The following is a 17,538-nucleotide window of genomic DNA, read 5'->3' as shown; positions in this document are numbered from 1 at the left end:
AGTTTGGAGGCTAGAAGCGCAAGGTCAAGGCGCTGGTGTGCTGGCTTCCTCTGGGGCCTCTCTCCCTGGCTCATAGGCCGCCAGCCTCTTCGTATGGCGGACCCAACGCGTGTGAGTTCTCCTGGTCTCCCCGTGTGTCCACACTTCCTCTGGTGAGCACACCAGTCAGGTGGCCTCATTTTACCTGAATTACTTCTTTGAAGGCCCTGTGTCCAAACAGTCACATCCGAGGCCCCTCCTCCAGGCCTTGTCAGTGTTTTGCAGTTGACCCCACGCCCCCCCTGCCCCCCACCCTGCAGAGGCGGGGCCCCAGTCATCTCTGGCTACGGGCCTGAATTCACCGGCTGATGTGTGGCATTAAAGGGTCTCTAAACAAATAACCTGGGAGGGGCAGGAGGAACCCAGCCCCCAGAAGCCACGGAAGGAGGCCCTGGGAGGGAGGCTGGCATTGCTGAGGCCCTGTATGCCCACCCACACTTCCCTGCCATCCTTCGCATGCTGCAGCTGAGACACCGGCCCCCGCAGGCCCTGCGGCAGGGTTTCCAGAGCAGTGTCCCATCCGCATTTCCTGAGCCTCAGAGCAGCAGCCGTGGGAGGGAGGCCGGGCAGGGCTTCCTTCGTCCACCCCACCGGGCTGGAGATAGGGCATGGTTTGCCCAAGGGTGGGGCTCGGACTCACACCCCGCCTTCTGCCCTACCCTCTCTCCCTGCACCTGGTCTGGATTGGGAGGGGGTGGGGGTTGGGCTCCTGGTGAGGAGCGAATCACAGGGAGCTGGCGGGGTCATACCTGGCTTGGGGCCACCCGGGGCCAAGCACAGGCATGGTGGCCCACCCTTCCGCCATCTGCAGCGGAGGCCCTGCAGGAGGAGCCAAGGAGACACGGGGCTGGGCAGGGAGAGCTGAGAGAAAGGCAGATGGCTGTCCTGGGCCCCTGCAGTCAGACCTCTGTCACTCTGAGCCCTGTGCCTTCAGGCAAGTTACTCAGCTTGCCTGACAGCTCCTTGGTTGGTAAACCTGGGTCAGATGTGTGCACGTAACAAACACCGGTGCTTCCTATGCGCTGGGACCGTCTCAGCGCTAGGGCTACGGGGAGACACGTGTCCCTGTCCTCCTGGAGCTGGGTGGGGAGGAGCAGACACGCTATGAGGGCAGGCCCGAAGCCCTGCTGGGGTGGGCTGCGGCAGCCGCCCACACGGAGAAGGAAGGGTTGAGCAGGAGAAGGAAGGGTTGAGCTGGGCCAGCGATGAGGGAAAGACCATTGGGGGCACAGAGGTCAGGAGGGCACCTCCCCATCCTTGGACCTGCTCAGCCGTCTGTCCCACCCCCAGCCGCCCGGCTCTCTCCCAGGCCTTTAGGAGGAAGACCTCCTCCAGCAAGCCTCCTCAGGGGCAGTCTATCCTCAGCCTGGATGTGCAGGGTCCCGGGTGAGCATGCCTGCCTCACATGCTTCTCCTTCCCTTACCGCTGAGGCCCCCAGAGCCTAAAAGTGTCCCCCTCCGGAATGTGGGAGGGCAGCGCCTGCCTCCCGGTAACCCCGGAGCTGGGCCTATAAGCAGAGACGGTGGTAAGTTGAGTGGTGGGGGGAGGGGGGCAATAGGGCTGGCACCTCCTATGGGTGCCTGTCCGGGCCTTCAAGCTTACTTCCAAGGAGGAAGATAGAGCCAGCTCGGCTCTGGAGAGAACGAGGGATCCCAGAGGAGACCAGATGCCGAAATTCTAGCCGCCCATCCACACGGCATCCCGAATGGCCTTAGGTGCCCTGCGCTCACCTGGAGGGCCAGGCCTGCCCTCCGCCCCCGCAGACGGCCCAGGCAGCATTTCTGCGCCAAGGGAGGAAGGGCCACCCAGACCCCGCCTGTCTTTACGACCCGCCAGGGAGGGGCTACTGAGTTCCTTGCACGCGGCAACTGTGACCCGGACCCAGAGACCAGCCGCAAAGGGAAGCCACCTCCTCTCGGACCAGCACCAGCGCCCTCCAAATGCTCCCCGCTCCCCAGAGAGGGCCCCCGGGTCGACTCCCTTCCCTTCCTCGCACCCCAGGCCCCCTCCTCGATCCCCTGTCCGGCCCCTCTTCTCCTCTCGCCTAGCCCCTCCCGTCCCCCCACTGCTGCTCCCAGGACCCTTCCCGTCCCCCCCCTCCACCCCCCAGGCCTCCTCTCTGCCCCGTCCAGCCCCTCTTCTCCCCCCACCCGGCCTTTCCCCGGTCCCCCCGGCCCCACTCTGCAGCTCCCAGGACCCCTTCTCCGCCCCCCACCCCACGCAACCCAGGCCCCCTCCTTCTCTCCCCCCATCCAGCCCCTTCCTTCCTGTCCCACCCCCCCCCCCCCGCCTGCAGCTCCCAGGACCCCTCGGCCCCCGCCTTCGCACCCCAGGCCTCCTCCTCTCCCCACGCCCGGCCCCTCCTCTCCCCCCACTCCGCCCTTCCTCGATCCCCCACTCCCTGCAGCTCCCAAGACCCTCGGCCCCGCTCCTCGTACCCCAGGCACCTCCCCTCCCCCTCCCCGCCCCCTCCCCGCCCCCTCCCCTGCCCCCTCCCGGCCCCCTCCACCCCCGCCCGGCCCCCTCGTCGTCCCCGCGGCCGCCCTGCGTACGAGGTGACGCAGCGCCGCCCGCCCCGCGCGCCCCGCCCGCCCCCGCGCCGCCGCCGCCGCCGCCGCCGCCGCCACCCGGTCGGGCTCCAGGGGCCGCTAACGGTCCCGCGCCCCTCGGCGTCCGCGCCCCCGCCCCGCGCCGCGCCCGGCCGAGCAGGCGGCGCTGGCGGGCGACGGGCGCGATGGGGGCGGCGGAGCCGCTGCGCTCGGTGCTGTGGGTGAAGCGGCAGCGCTGCGCCGTGAGCCTGGACCCCGCGCGGGCGCTGCTGCGCTGGTGGCGGAGCCCGGGGCCCGGAGCCGGCGCCCCCGGCGCGGGTGAGTGTCGCCGCCGCAGCCCGCGGGTCCGGCGTGGGGGGGGCGGGGGGCCGGGGAGGGGGCGGGGGCGCGTCCCGGCGCCCTGGGGGGGCTGTGCGCTCTGGGGACCCCGTGACAAAGGGCGAGTCGGGGCGGTGCGGGCGGGGAGGGCCGGAGACCCGGCGCCCTTGGTCCCTCGCGCGGATGCCACCCCGGCGGGGAGGGCTGCGGCCCGGGACGCGTCTCCCGATCGCGGCGGCATCGCGCAGACGGGCCCGCAGATATCCAAAGGGCACCTTCTGGGTGAGATGGGTTACGGATGGATCCCGAGGGGCGCCGGCGCGCCGCGCTCGGTTTCGGTTTAACCCAAGGACCGACGCTTTTCTTTCGCCCGGGTCCAAACCCGGGAGGCAGCCTTGCAGGGTAGGGGGTTGCTGTTGTAGAGAGTAGAGGAGAGGGCTCGGGGCCTTCCGTCTGGGATGTGCTGGGGCGGGCGGGGGGGTGGGGTGGGGGGCGTGGTGGGAGTGGGTTTTGGTACAGCGGGCTGGACACATGACCTTCAGAGGCCTTCTCCTTTCAAAGAAGTGTAATTTGGATAAAAATGGAAAGGACACACCCGGCCCAGGGGACACTCTCCCCAAGGAGAAGGGACCAGGGGCTCCCTGGCAGAGCTGTCTGCTGGCAGAGGGAGGGCAGAGGCTTAATGAGATGTCATTTGATCCCGAGAGGGAGGAGGAGGATTACCGAGGGCTGTGTTGGACAGTGGGAAGGGGGAGGCTTCCAAGGCCGAGAAACCCGGGCTGGCCAGTGTGGGTGTGTTCCACTTCATTCATTCTCTTGTGCAAGTTTTATCCGGGGCCTGTTGGGGAGGGTGCGGTGGTATCCTAGCCCTGGCTCAGTGCCTGTGGAAAAGTCCCTGCCGCAGTGGGTCATTTTCCCTGGAAGGAAGCCAGAGGGGTGCACCTGCAGGGGCACGTGTGTCTGAGGAGAAGACCCCGGCCGGTGGAGGCCCATCACCGGGGTATGGGTGGGGCCAGCAGCCTTCACTTAGGTGGCGGTGTTTGAGCAGAGAGCCGGAGAAACCCATGCACCTGGGGAGAGGTTGTCCAGGTGGGAAGAAGAGTAAGGGCCCTAAAACCAGGCGGGAGGTGGATGTCAGCCCAAGGTATCCCAGGGGCTGACATGGGACTCCTCTTTGGCTGTGAGGGCTTTATCCGGCTTAACATTCTTAAAGGATCCGCCGAGAGCGAACAGAGGGAGCTCAATTCCGGGGCTCCTGGCCTTGGCCAGGCAGGAGTGGGGGACGAGCAGGGCGGGGTGTGCGTGAGGCATGTTAAGCTGAGTGAGGGCAGCAGAGTCCAGGATTGCAGTGCACTGAAGTCACTGCACAAGATGCAGCAATTTATTGTTTTAATTATTGGGGGTGGGGGTGGCAGATTCTCTCGTGGGCAGAGTTTGGGACACCCTGGGGTGCTCCAGGTGCTTCCTGACGCTGAGGTTGTGAGGCTCACGGGTTGGAGGAGGGGTGGGCCGAGCCGAAACAGGCGAGGCCGAGGTCAAGGGCGGCCTCAGACCCGTGGCCAACACTTGGTTTCCGGCCTTGGGGTCACCGGAAGCACTGTCTGCAGAGAGCCTGTCTCTGGCTGGGGGTCTGAGAGTTTACTCTTGTGCGATCTTACTGATGTCCCTCTGGGAGAAATGTCTTGCATCAGGTATCACCCTGGGGCTTCTTTGCACCACCCACCAGGGCCCCGTGTCTTGCTCTAACGGTGCCTGGCCCGGCCCCGAGGGCTTTGAGCATCTCTGTACATTTCTGGGCTCGAGAATGGGTCCCTTCCGTGCGGCCATCGCGCTGCCGTTCCACGCGTGTCGTGTTCTCACACAGCCCCAGCCGGGCAGGTGTTCTCGTACTTTACATGCGGAGAGACCCAGCTATGGGGCATCTAAGTAACTGTCCCCCCGGTGGTCCACACATGAGCTTGGTCCCCGCCAGCCACTGGCAGTGTGGCCCCATCAAGCCTCAGCACCGCGTGGACACTGGACAGACCGCACCCCCGTGGGTTGTCCAGGTGGGAAGTCCCTCGTTGCCTGCATTTAGCGCCGGCACCCTTCGCCAGCTGGTTTCCGGTGGTCAGACTCTGGGCCTGCGTGGGGGCCGTGCCGCCTTCGGTTTGCTGGCTGCTGGTTCTCTCTCTCGGGTGAGGTATTGTTTTGCATCTACGGAGGGTGAAGGCGCTCTGTGCGGGCTCATCTGGAGCTTTCTCCCTGGAGGGGCCGGGGCTGCGGGCGCCCTGGCCGGGGGGCTTCCTCCAGGAGGAGGTCTGTTCCCGTCGCTGTTTTCCGACACCAACCACCGCCCTGGGTGAGCAGCACAGAAACTGCTGCGCCAGCTCGTTGGGTTTTCTTCGCTTCTCCGCGCCCGCAAAAGGGAAGCAGGCCCGTGGCAGATGATTGCATGCTGGAGGTCAGTAGGGTCGGGACGTGCACCAGGCCACAGGAGAGGTCAGAGAGGGGAGCCGAGTCGGGGCCGCGGGGTGCGGCCACGTGGGTCATTTCACCCGATCCTCTTGTGTCTCGAGAATATCACTCCTGTTTTCTTTTTTTTTTTTCTTTTTTTTTTTAACGTTTATTTATTTTTGAGACAGAGAGAAACAGAGCATGAACGGGGGAGGGTCAGAGAGAGGGAGACACAGAATCCGAAACAGGCCCCAGGCTCTGAGCGGTCAGCACAGAGCCCGACGCGGGGCTCGAACTCATGGACCGTGAGACCATGACCTGAGCCGAAGTCGGCCGCCTAACCGACGGAGCCACCCAGTCGCCCCTATCACTCCTGTTTTCAGGCGTGAAACCTGGAAGCCGTGAACTGATTGCTCCCAGAGGCAAAAGGTGTACAAAAGGGAGCTGGTGGTTTGATCCAGGCACGTGCTCTTTTCTCCGTGGCCTGGTGTTTGAGACGAGGACGAAGTGAGGTCGAGGGAATTGGGGGCAGAGTTGTCTGGTCTCAGAGCGGACTGCCCCTAAGGGCGCGTGCGGTGAGAGCAAGTGCTCCTGGGTGCCGGCCTGGTCGGAAGTGGAGCTGACTGAAAACAGGAAACCGGGCAGAGGCCTCGTGTGTCAAAGGGGGTCGTGCTAGTTGAACTTGAAACAGACTGTAGCTATAGCTGGGTTATACCCCCAGACTCTGAATGTGTTCTCTTAGGGTCGGGGCTGGCAGGAGTGTGTGTGTGTGTGTGTGTGTGTGTGTGTGTGTGTGTCCCGGGGGGTTGTGGTGGGGGGTGGACACGGCTGGTGCTCCACGGTTGGAGGAGAAGAGAACCCTCTCCTTCCTCCCAATGGCCCCACCTGGCTGATGGTGAGCTCCTTGGTCGGGTCACTGCTGTATTTATAAAGCGTGTCTCTGATACTGCCTGTGCAGTGCCAGGCAAAACGTAGGTAAGCCACAGACACGGAAAGTTTAAAATCTAGAAAACACAGAAAGGCACGCACACAAAAACTACCCTTAGTTTTACCCTCAGGCAGTGAATACTATTTGGTGTTTCTGTCTATGTGAATATGCATGAAAGAAAAGCTGGGGAAATATAGTATAGAATGTTCTCTATAGTATTATTTACTCACTTAAAATATGACTTTTTAAAGTCAACTTTATTGGGGCGACTGGGTGGCTCAGTCGGTTAAGCACTGGACTTCGGCTCAGGCCATGATCTCGTGGTTCGTGACTTTGAGCCCCGTGTGGGGCTCTGTGCTGACAGCCAGGAGCCTGGAGCCTGGTTCACATCCTGTGTCTCTCTCTCTCTCTCAGCCCCTCCCTGGCTCATTCTGTGTCTGTCTGTCTCTCTCTCTCAAAAGTAAATAAACATAACAAAATACTTAGGGGCACCTGGGTGGCTCAGTCGGTTGAGCAGCAGACTTCGGCTCAGGTCATGATCTCACAGCTCATGGGTTCGAGCCCCGCGTCAGGCTCTGTGCTGACGGCTCGGAGCCTGGAGCCTGTTTTGGATTCTGTGTCTCCCCTCTCTCTCTGTCCCCACCCCACTTGCATTCTGTCTCTGTCTCTCTCAAAAATAAACATTAAAAAAAATTTTTTTTAATATTTAAGGTCAACTTTATTGAGGTATAATTTGCATACAGTAAAATTCACACATTTTAAGGATGTAGTTTGGGGAATTTTGATCAGTGTATGCACCTGCCGAAACATCACCCTATCAGGATACAGAACCTTCGAGTCACCCCAGAACCTTCCTCTGTGCCCCATCCCTCGGTCTCTGCCCTGCTTTATCACCGGGGACGGATTTGACTTCTAATAGAATTTCCTATAAGTGGAATCATGTGATACGTGCCCTTCCTGTCTCTGGCTTCTTTGTTTCGCTTAATCATTTTGCACTCACAACGATCAGTGGTCGGTTCCTCCTTATCACAAGGTAATACTGTGTTGTCTGAGTAAACCAGTTTGTTTATTCACTGTGTGGATTTGGGGGCCATTTCCAGTGTTTGGTTGCATGAATAAAGATGCTGATCGTTTGTATAAAAGTCCTTTTGGGGGGGTATATACTTTCTTTTCTCTTGGGTGTGTATTTAGGAACAGAGAGCTGGTATATCTTAAAGACATGATTTTTCTTTGTCGTGCAGTGTTTCATTACACGAACATTCCAAAATGCCCTTTTCATTCATTGATAATGTAAAAGTTCCTCAAAATCAGAATTGGATGGATTAAAGATTTTCATGTCAAAAATTAGTCCAAGAAAACAGAGGATAAGTTATAGTGTTGGAATGTGGGAAGACCTCTCTAACCAAGGTGAACTCCAGAATGCCTACAGAAAAATATGAATTATTTCAATAAATAAAAATCTTAAGTATTTTTGGTAAGACTCCATAATTTAAAAAATGATGGGGATGATATTTGCAACAAATATGATAGACGGTGAAAATTAAGAAAACATTAAAAAACTTTTTTTAATGTTTTTATTTATTTTTGAGAAAGAGGCACAGAGCATGAGTGGGGGGAAGGGCAGAGAGCAAAGGAGACACAGAATCCGAAGCAGGCTCCAGGCTCTGAGTTGACAGCATGGAGCCCGACACGGGGCTCGAACGCATGAACCTCGATTTTGTGACCTGAGCCGAAGTCAGACGCCCAACCGACTGAGCCACCCAGGCTCCCCAAGAAAACGTTTAAACATATAAAAATTGATTTTAAAAATCCATTGCAGGGGCGCCTGGGTGGCGCAGTCGGTTAAGCGTCCGACTTCAGCCAGGTCACGATCTCGCAGTCCGGGAGTTCGAGCCCCGCGTCAGGCTCTGGGCTGATGGCTCAGAGCCTGGAGCCTGTTTCTGATTCTGTGTCTCCCTCTCTCTCTGCCCCTCCCCCGTTCATGCTCTGTCTCTCTCTGTCCCAAAAATGAATAAACGTTGAAAAAAAAAAAATAATCCATTGCAAAGAACGCATACAGGCCGTTGACAGAAGTAAACAATTCAAGGCTGGGTGACGAGCATCTGGGTAGATACTGAAGCCAAAGCGGCATAAAGAACGGAGCCACTTGTGACGGGTGTGTGAGCCGCTTTGGGAGATTAATCTGGCAACGTTTTGAAAATATTTCTTAAAATGATTATGTGACCCATCCGTCTCACATCTCATCAGTTACCTCAAGGAAGAACACTAGTATTTAAGGAACCGTTTTTCATGCTTTAGAAGATAACATCTTCTCTTTGTTTATTAGGATGCTGTTAATATTTTTTACTCCTACCCCCCTCCCCTTAATTTTTCTTCTCTAACGGTCCAGATTTTTGCATAACAGACTTCCCGACAGTGAAGTTGGTTTCTGCCTTTGGCCGCTTCATGAGCCTCACTCCTACAGTCACCCTGACTTCATGGTCGGCGTGATCAGCATCGCGCGGACATAGTGCTTTCTCTGCATCCTGACTTCTCTTGAGCCCCGGTTCCAAGTTTCTGACGACCTCTGATTCCACGCCGGAGACAGCCATTGGTGCTTGCTCTTCTAGAAGGGTCTTCCATGTGCACGGCTCCGTGGCGCCACGGGCTGCCCGTTGCCGGTGCTGGGCTTGCGTTCAAGGCTTCCGGATCTGACCCCGTGGTCCCCACCCCACCTGCTGCCTTCTAGTTCAGCACCGCCTCTCTCTGCCAGGTGCTTTTCCTTCCTGTTTCCGGGTTTGAATCTTACCTTCCAGGCCTGGCCCTGCTGGTACTTTGCCCTTCGGCAATCTTTTTCTTTTGAGTTTCGTACAGCCCGGTTTGTACCTCTCTGCTAGTTATTTCTCTCTGCTTTGTGTGGTGAGTTGGGCTTTTTACATTTTTGTCTGTGTTTGTTTCCTCCCCTGCATTCTCCTGGAGGGCAGAATCCTGGGTCCTCTGGATTCACCCCCGAACCCCATTCTCCAGGAGCTCCCCACTGAGCAGCAAGGGGGGTGGGGGATGCAGACACAGCGGGTCCCACCAGCAGGAAAAGGTGGGGGGGGGATTCCAGTAGTGATTTGTTGCTCTGTTTGCTTATAAGAACCAGCCCTTGCTTTTCTCTGAAGGGGAGTGGGTTTGAAACCATGGGGAGTGACTAGGAATCAGAAGAGTTTGTGCAAAGCCCACAAATTCTCCGCGGTCCCGAAGGGTGACACTGCAAGTGCTGTCCCTCGAATGCCCGCCCAGTGTGTGCTGTGGAAATCTTATTTGTGCCCCATTGCGAAGGCACGAGCAATGCAGATGGCCAGATTATATAAAGCCAGCGACCTGCACATTTCGATATGGAGGAATCTCAGTATATCTGAATAGGGAATGAATGGCAGTCCTCTCTACCTGTTTCAGAAAAAAAGAATCCAGATTTGGGTACGAGCCTCTATAGGAAGAGGGGCACAGCTTTGCAGTCTTAGCGGATGTCAGAAAACAGCAGGCCTTCCCAAAGTGTCCCCTTAGGCCCTCGCCACCGTTATTGTCGGTAGCTGAACATGGTCGTAAAAATGGTAATTTTTCGGAGATTATTCAAGGTTAACTTCTATTTGTTGCTCAAAGATAGGTCTCCAAACGCTTTCTTAAAGGGCCAGATGGCAAATGTTTTAGGCTTTGTGGGTCACAGTTCCTCAGCTCTGCTGGTTTAGCACAAAAACAGCTACAGATGGTGTGTGCATGAATTCACGTGGCTGTGTGCCAATAAAACTTTATTTATAAAAGCAGGCAGCTGGCTGAATTTGGCCTGCAGCTTGCTGACCCTGCTCTAAATCATTATTTGCGAACAGGGAATAACCATGTGATGTATTGTAAAAGCAGCTGATCCAGATGACAAAAAATATTTTATCCTTCAAAACAAACAAGTGAACAGATCTAGTCATCTGGAAGAACCGATACTGCGGTTTGGGAAACACACCCACTCGGGTTCTGGTCCCACCATGCCCTGCTCTGTAAGCGGAAAGCCCATCCTCCCTCTGAGAAATGGTACATCCCTGTGCAGACTGGCCTTGGGCATCAAAATTGGTCTATTTCCTTTCTCTCTGACCAGTTTCACACAAACCTGCCTACACCCCACCAAAGTTTGAAGTAGCGCAAGAACAAAGGAGCATGTCAGAGTGATGTAGTCTATGGTGATACATGTTCCGTGGCACTGGAAAGACTGTGTATTCTGCTATTGTTGGGGGGGGGGTGTTGGAGAAATGTGATGGATCTTATTGGTTGATGATGGTGTTGGTTGGTTCTTAATATCCTTGCTGATCTTCTGTTTCATTGTTCTATCAATTGTTGAAGTCTCCAACTATAATTCTGGACTTCTCTAGTTTGCCTTGTAGTTCTGTCAGTTTTTGCCTTATGTGTTTTCCTGCTATGTTGTTTGATGCATACACGTTCGAGGTTGCTATGTCTTCATTTGGGGTTGACCCTTTTTTATTATGTAATTTGCCTCTCTGTTTCAGGTAATTGTCTTTGTTCTGAGGTCTACTTTATGTATTAATAAGCCACTCCTACTTTCTTTTGATTAATGTTTTCATGGTGTGTCTTTTCCATCCTTTTACTTTCTACCTGTTCCATTGGTAGATTTGCAGTGAGTTTAGACCACATACAGTTAAGTCATGTTTTTAAATCTCTGTCTTCTTAATGTAAATTTTGATATGTTAGGGTTTAAATCTGCCATTTTATATTTTGTTTTCTGTTTTTCTTTCTGATTTTCATTTTTCTGTTTTCTTTTTCCTACCTTCCTGTGGATTACTTAATTTTTTTTTTTTTTTTTAGAATTAGGTTTTGGTTTATCTGTACGTCTTTATTAGTTTTATATTGTTGTAAAATATCTGTATTGTTTTGGTTCCAATTTTAGTGTATGTGCTGCTGAAGTGAACACAGTCTGTATTCTTTTTTTTTAAATGTTTATTTATTTATTTTGAGAGAGTGCACATGCCTGCACGCATAAGCAGGGGGAAGGGCAGAGAGAGGGGAGAGAGAGAATCCCAAGCAGTCTCCATGCTGTCATTATGGAGCCTGACGAGGGGCTCAAGCCTGTGAACCATGATATCATGACCTGAGCCAAAATCAAGAGTCAGACACTCAACTGACTGAGCCACCCAAGCACCCCAATTTGTATTGTTTTTTAATGTGTTTCTTTGTGTAGCCTCTGAGTGGTTGTCTCCAGTGTTGGTTTATGTAAATGTAACTCTCCCCAGCCTGCTGGTGCTGTCATTTTACCTGTTTGGGTAAAATATAGAAAGCTTACCTCTGCATCACCTACTCTCCCCTGTTTTATTGTATAAGTGTCTTGATTTTTCCCTCCGCGGACATTTAGAACCCCATTAGTGTTACAATTTTATCTTCAATCCTCAAACATCATTTAGGAAAGTCAAGAAAAGAAGGAAGTTCTGTTGGGGCACCTGGGTGGCTCAGTCGGTTAAGTGTCTGACTTCAGCTCAGGTCATGATCTCATAGTTCGTGGGTTCAGGCCCCATGTCAGGCACTGTGCTTACAGCTCAGAGCCTAGAGCCTGCTTCAGATTCTTTGTCTCCCTCTCTCTGTGCCCCTCCCCAGCTTGTGCTCCCTTTCTCTCCCTCCCTCTCTCTCTCTCTCTCTCTCTCTCTCTCAAAAATGAATAAATAAACATTTAAAAGAGGAGAAGGAAATTCTGTTGTATTTGCCTTTATCTTTGTTCACCATATTCTTTCTCTTTCTTTTTTTCAGGATCCTTCCATATTTTTTCCTTTCTGCTTCCTCTAGCCATTCTTCAGGAAAGGTCTGCTAGCAGCATGTTCTCTTGGTATTCCTCTAGCTGAGAATGTCTTGATTTCTCTTTTATCCCTGAAGGATATTTTTGCTGGGTATAAGATTCTGGGTTGACAATTCTTTTCTTTTGGCACTGGAAGAATATTTTGCCACTTCTTTCTGGCCTTCCATGGTTGCTGCTGAGAAATGCACCGTCACTTGAATTGCTTTTCCCCCTATAGGTAAAGTGCTGTTTCTCTCTCATTGACTTTAGGATTTTTTTCTTTGACTGTGATGTGATTTTCAGAAGTTTGGCTACGATGTGTCTTGGTTTGATTTTCTTTGTAAGTTATGTCTTTTATGTTATGTAAGTTATGTCTTACAAATTTGGGAAGTTTTCAGCCATTATTTTTAAATTCTTTTTCAACCCATCTCTCTCTACTTCTGGGACACTGGTGACACAACCATGAGATCTTTGTTTATAATTTCACAGGTCCCCAAGGCTCTGTTCACTTTTTAAAAACTATTTTTCTCTGTTGTTCAAATTGAGTAACTTCCATCATTTTATCTTTCAGTTCACTGATTCTTTTCTCTGTCCCTCCGTTCTGTGTTCACGTCTACCCCCCTGCTTTCTATTTTGGTTATTGTGTTTTTATTTTTCAGTTCTCAGATTTCTGTCTGGTTCATTTTTTATATCTTTTCTTCCCTCGCCGAGTCTTTGTAGGCCCTTGTTGGCTTTCCATGTGTAATTGCTCAGGGAATGTTCTCATCTGCTCGAACGGTGCTTGCCAGTGTCTGTGCTATCTCAGTGTTGGCCTCTAGCGACTGTCATTTTCCGTTCAGTTGTAGAACTTCCCAGTTCTTACCGTGGTGACTGATTTTTTATTGAAACCTGGACATTCTTGTACGACATAATGAGACTGGATCTTATTTAAATCTTCTCTTTTAGCTGGCTTTCTCTGACACTGCTCCATCAGGGAAGGGGTGGCTAGTTACTGCCAGGTGGGGGAAGAAGTCCAGGTTTCCCTTGGCCTTGTTGGCAACCAAGGAGGGGTCCCTCATTGCTGCTGATGGGGTGGGAGTCCTCTCTGCCCCCCCACCAGCCCTCCACTGATACTTCCTCGGCTGGGAGGGGTGGGATGCCTTGCGACTACTCCTTACGGGGTCTCCCAAGATCTGGGTGGGTGGTCAAAGCCCTGACTCCCCACTGTGTCTTCTCTGACGCCATCCCAGCAGGAGGCCGAGGGCACCTGGCTCCTGCCGGGTGGAGGTAAAGTCCAGCTCCTTTTCTGTCTCCTGGGGGAGTGAGGCTTGTTACCAGCTGGCTGGATGGACATTCCAGCTGCCTACGTGGGTTTCTCTCACATCACCCTGGCTGGGAGCGCTGGGGGACCTCATGAACTCCTCCGTGGAAGTCCAGGCTCCCGGTCAGCCTTTATTAGTGTGTGTGCAGGTGGGGCCAGTGTTTTCTGTGTGTTTCCTGGAGTAGAGCTGTTCTGGTCTAGAAGTTTCCTGTCATGCTGTTCTGTCCTTTCCCTCGTCCTCTGGCTGTTGCTGGAGTTTTGTGCCTGTGCCTGTTGGCATCTCCAAGTTGCGGGATTCTTCAACCAGATGTGTGAGGCAGAAGGAAAACCCAGGGAACTCGGCACCATTTCCTTCCCTGGGTCCCTCCCTGAGTCCCTCCCTGGGTCCTTCCCTGGGTCCCTCCCTGGGTCCTTCCCTGGGTCCCTCCCTGGGTCCCACGGTCCCAGAGCCTCCCTTCTTCTCCTACCCTCCAGAGTCCTGCCGTCTGTCATAACTGACTCAGGAGGAGACACGGGGAAAAGGGCACCTAGTCCATATTCTCAGAAGTACAGTTCCCTGTGCATTTTCTAGAAATACTTTTTCTTGGGGCGCCTGGGTGGCTCAGTCGGTTGAGTGTCCGACTCTTGGTTGTGGTTCAGGTCATGATCCCAGGGCCATGAGTTTGAGCCCCATGTCAGGCCCCACGCTGATGGTGCAGAGCCTGCTTGGGATTCTCTCCCCACCCCCCCACCCCCGCCTCTCTCCCCTGCTTATTCTCTCTCTCTCTCAAAATAAATAAAGTTTTTTAAAAATACTTTTTCTCTCTGTTCTTTAGAATGCATTATTCCTACTGACCTATTTTCAACTCCCCTGACTTTGCTGTATCGTAACCATTTGGTTACTGAGCCCGTCAGTGGACTTTTTATTTCAGATGCTGTACTTTAATGCTATATTCTCCATTTGTTTCCTTCAGGTGGTTTCTTTTTCTCTCCCGAGTACTGCTGTCTCTCCGATCATCTCAGCTGTACCTCGCTGAGCAGGGTCGCAAGGGCAAGTTGAAAGTCATTACCCGACCTCCAGCATCCAGGCCACCTCAGCTTGGGCATGCCTTGTCTTCTCCCCGGAGACTGTCGGCATTTCCGGGTTCTTGGTGTGTTGATTAATCTGTATTCCAGACATTTCGATATCCTGTCGTAGGACCGTGAGTCCTGTTAAAATCCTTCGGAGAATTTTCTCGAACGGGTGCTCGGCGAGGTTGGGCTCGGATGCCCAGGGCGTCTGATACGGTGGGAGGGGTTTCTGCGTCAGTCTGGCACTCGAGGCCTTTGCCATCCTGCTGGGGAGCCGCGCTGACGTTTGTCACGCGGGGGAGGCTGGGGCCCGGTGCCGGGGTGTGTGGCAGCCTGGGTCCCACGGCGCGTCCGTGCTTCCTGCCCGTTCCGCACCTGAGCAGCCAGGCGTGTGTCTGTTCACACCCAGAGCCAGGACACCCTCCCCAGCCCTCTCCTCTGCCCTGCTTGGGCTCCTGTGCCCAGGCGGACAGGTGTGATGCTGTCCGCATGCAGCTGGAGACCAGGAGGAGAGGGAGACTCCCGCCCCACACCGCTCGCTCTCCAGGGGCGGCTTCTCTGGCCTTTTCCCTTGGAGTTCTCAGTGAGTTGTCTTTCTCCCGTCTTGTCCCCAGCTCCTAGTCCTGATCTGTGGGAGACAGAGAGACGGGTTGTGGGCCTCCCCCACCCCTGCAGGCCTGGGAGCCTCCACGCTGCTCCGTGCCTCGCGAAACCCTCCCCACAGCCCTCGGGGTGATCTCACTATTGTCCCCGTTGCAGAGACAGCCACCTGCGAGGGTGTGGATCCCGGGGTTGGGGCCCCAACTGGCCTCTGTGGCCGGTGGGGTCGGACACAGCAGGTGCTTGGAGCGGAAATCTGCCGGGTCCTCAGTGGGCATCTGCCGCCGGGCCCTGCGGCTTCGGTCCTTTGGTCACAGGATGGGGACGCTCGCCCAGGGTTGCCCAGGGTCTGAGGAGCGTAGAGGCCGCACAGGTGCGGACGGGGCCCAGGTCACAGGGTGGGGAAGAGCCAGGGCCAGAACCCTCGGGGGCTCACTCAGTCCCTCTGGGGACGGTGTGCTGCGGGCTGGCTGGTGTGGGAAAGCTGGGTGCGGGAGGCGGGCTTGGCTTCGGGTCAGAAGAGGGTGAGGAGGGTGGTGGGGTCGGGAGGAAGCTGGAGACTGTCAGGGAGGGTTCCTCTGCGAGCATCCACAGGCGTCTGCTGGGTGCCACAGGGGTGGACAGACAGGGTCCCTGCATGTGCGTGGTGCAGGCAGACCGTGACCCCCCAGGCTGGGTCCTGGGACTAGGTTAGGGTGGGTTCAACGGGGGACGGACTCTGTTTAGTCACGATGTGTCCCCAGACACACTCTGGGGGTGCCTGGCTGTCGGTTGAACGTCCGACTTTGACTCAGGTCGCGATCACGTAAAGATTGAAACTTCAGGCCTCTCCTTGTGTGCAGTGAGCGGGCCTGAGGCCTTGAGGTGGGCGGGGGCCCTTGGGTCCCACAGGCCCCGCACATGCAGGCACGCAGTAGGTGCTCACACAGTGTCCGTCCGTCTGTCCCCTGTACCTCCCTCCAGCCTCCCCTGGGCAGGCCACAGCTTGTCCACGCTGGCGAGGTCGTGGTGGAAAATCTCCTCCTTGACACGTATGCCGCAGGAGATGCCCTGTGACGCTCGCAGAGAGGTTGGAAACCGATCGCATTTCTGTATTTCCTCCACGTGCTTTTTGTCCCCATTAGAAATCCACGTTCCGCTCTTCCGTGGAGGCCACGTAAGCCTGTCCTCTCCCTGCTCTGAGCTGATGCGCAGCTGCCGGTGACGCCACGCAGGGCCGGGGGACAGTCTGTGGTCAGGAGGAGCCTTGCAGAGGTGCCGAATGGGGGGGAGGGTGACCGTGGTGGGGGCAGAGCCCCCGGAGGTACCCGGGGACCCAGGCCGTGGCCGTAGCCTCGCAGCCAGGCCTCTGGGTCCGTGGTCGTGCGGTCACACCAGCAGGTCACTCCCTGCTGCTTCTTCGTTGCCCGTCTGCCCAGCGGGGGCAGTAATCGTGCCCACCCCAGGCGGTCACGGAGGGTCATGCGCTGGAGTGCTCCCGCGGGCGGGAGCTGGCACGCGGCCGTGCTCTGCAAAACCATCTGGGCCTGCCTCCCCAGGGGCCTCCGTGTGACTGCGCCCTTCCTCCCCTTCACACCCGCATGCTGTCTTCTGGCTCTGGGTGGCCACGCCCGGTCGCTGCAGGGCCCTTCGGTTAGAGGCCCGCCCGAGACGCCGTTTCCCCAGATGCTGCGACACGGAGTGACCCTGGGCGCGAGTTATCTGGAGGTGCCAGCAGGCGCTTTCCCCGCTGCCGTTGTCAGACCGAAGCAGACGTTGAGGGATGTCCCGAGGCGCCAGCACACGGGGCACCGGGAAAGCCGCTGTCCCCACTCCCGCGGACTCCCAGGAAGGCCGGTCTTTGCCCCGGTGGAGCGGCGTTCACCCTCCGCCCGCAGGGAGCATCACGCTGTCTGGAAGAGCCGTGCAGGGACAGGACACGCGGAGCAGTCAGAGAGAGCGTGCGGGCCCGGATGTGGCAGCAGGAGGGCCAGGGACAGAGTGACCACTCGTCCACGTGGTGTTCTTGGGTCCCCGTGACAGCTGTGGGCGGACGCCCCGTCCTGGAGCTCAGGTTCCTTCAGCAAACGTGTGCCGAGTGGGTGTCGCAAGGAAGCGTGTTCACGTCGTGCACAACCGAGCACGGAATCGGCACGGGTGCGGCCTGCCCGGACGTCTGGGCCCCGGTCCCCGGGCCGGCCCCCGTTTCTCGGGCTCCCCGGGGTGGGCGCGCGGGGGCTCTTGGGCCGTGACTCTTCCCCTGGGCCTCACCACCACCTGCCTCCCTCCCAAGCGCAGGCAGGTTCAGACTTTGACCCGGGATGGCAGGCCGCTCCCTGGGTGCCGAGAGCAGGTGCGGTGGCTTGCTCTGGCCTGTCCGCCTGCGGCCTCCTGCGCGGGGCCTGGTGTGAGACATGGGGCCGGGGAGCACAGCTGTGCCCTTGATCGTGAACTTGCTTTTGTTCTGGTCCCTCGTCGGCCTCCTGGGGGTCTGCGGGGGCCCTACTGAGTGGGACGCTCCAACCGGCACGACCCTGCCCCATCTCT

The 17,538-nt window shown here is 56.2% G+C and overlaps 1 protein-coding gene across 1 annotated transcript in view; it reads left to right on the top strand.

Moving 5' to 3' along the window:
• Window positions 1-2,648: 2,648 nt before the first annotated feature.
• Window positions 2,649-17,538, top strand: part of CERK (ceramide kinase) — a gene marked incomplete at its 5' end in the record, with an annotated part of 45,916 nt that continues 31,026 nt past the window's right edge. The window contains one exon of the mRNA XM_047066421.1: window positions 2,649-2,907. Within this exon, the coding sequence (XP_046922377.1) occupies window positions 2,649-2,907 (259 nt within the window). The remainder of the gene's footprint in view (window positions 2,908-17,538) is intronic.

Source organism: Lynx rufus, unplaced genomic scaffold, assembly GCF_022079265.1.
Source record: "Lynx rufus isolate CCGP_SWC_20201006 ecotype Redwood Valley unplaced genomic scaffold, mLynRuf1.p SCAF_7, whole genome shotgun sequence".
NCBI classification, from domain to species: domain Eukaryota; kingdom Metazoa; phylum Chordata; class Mammalia; order Carnivora; family Felidae; genus Lynx; species Lynx rufus.
The sequence above is the reverse complement of the archived record's forward strand: the minus strand, read 5'-3'. Positions and strand labels throughout refer to the sequence as shown.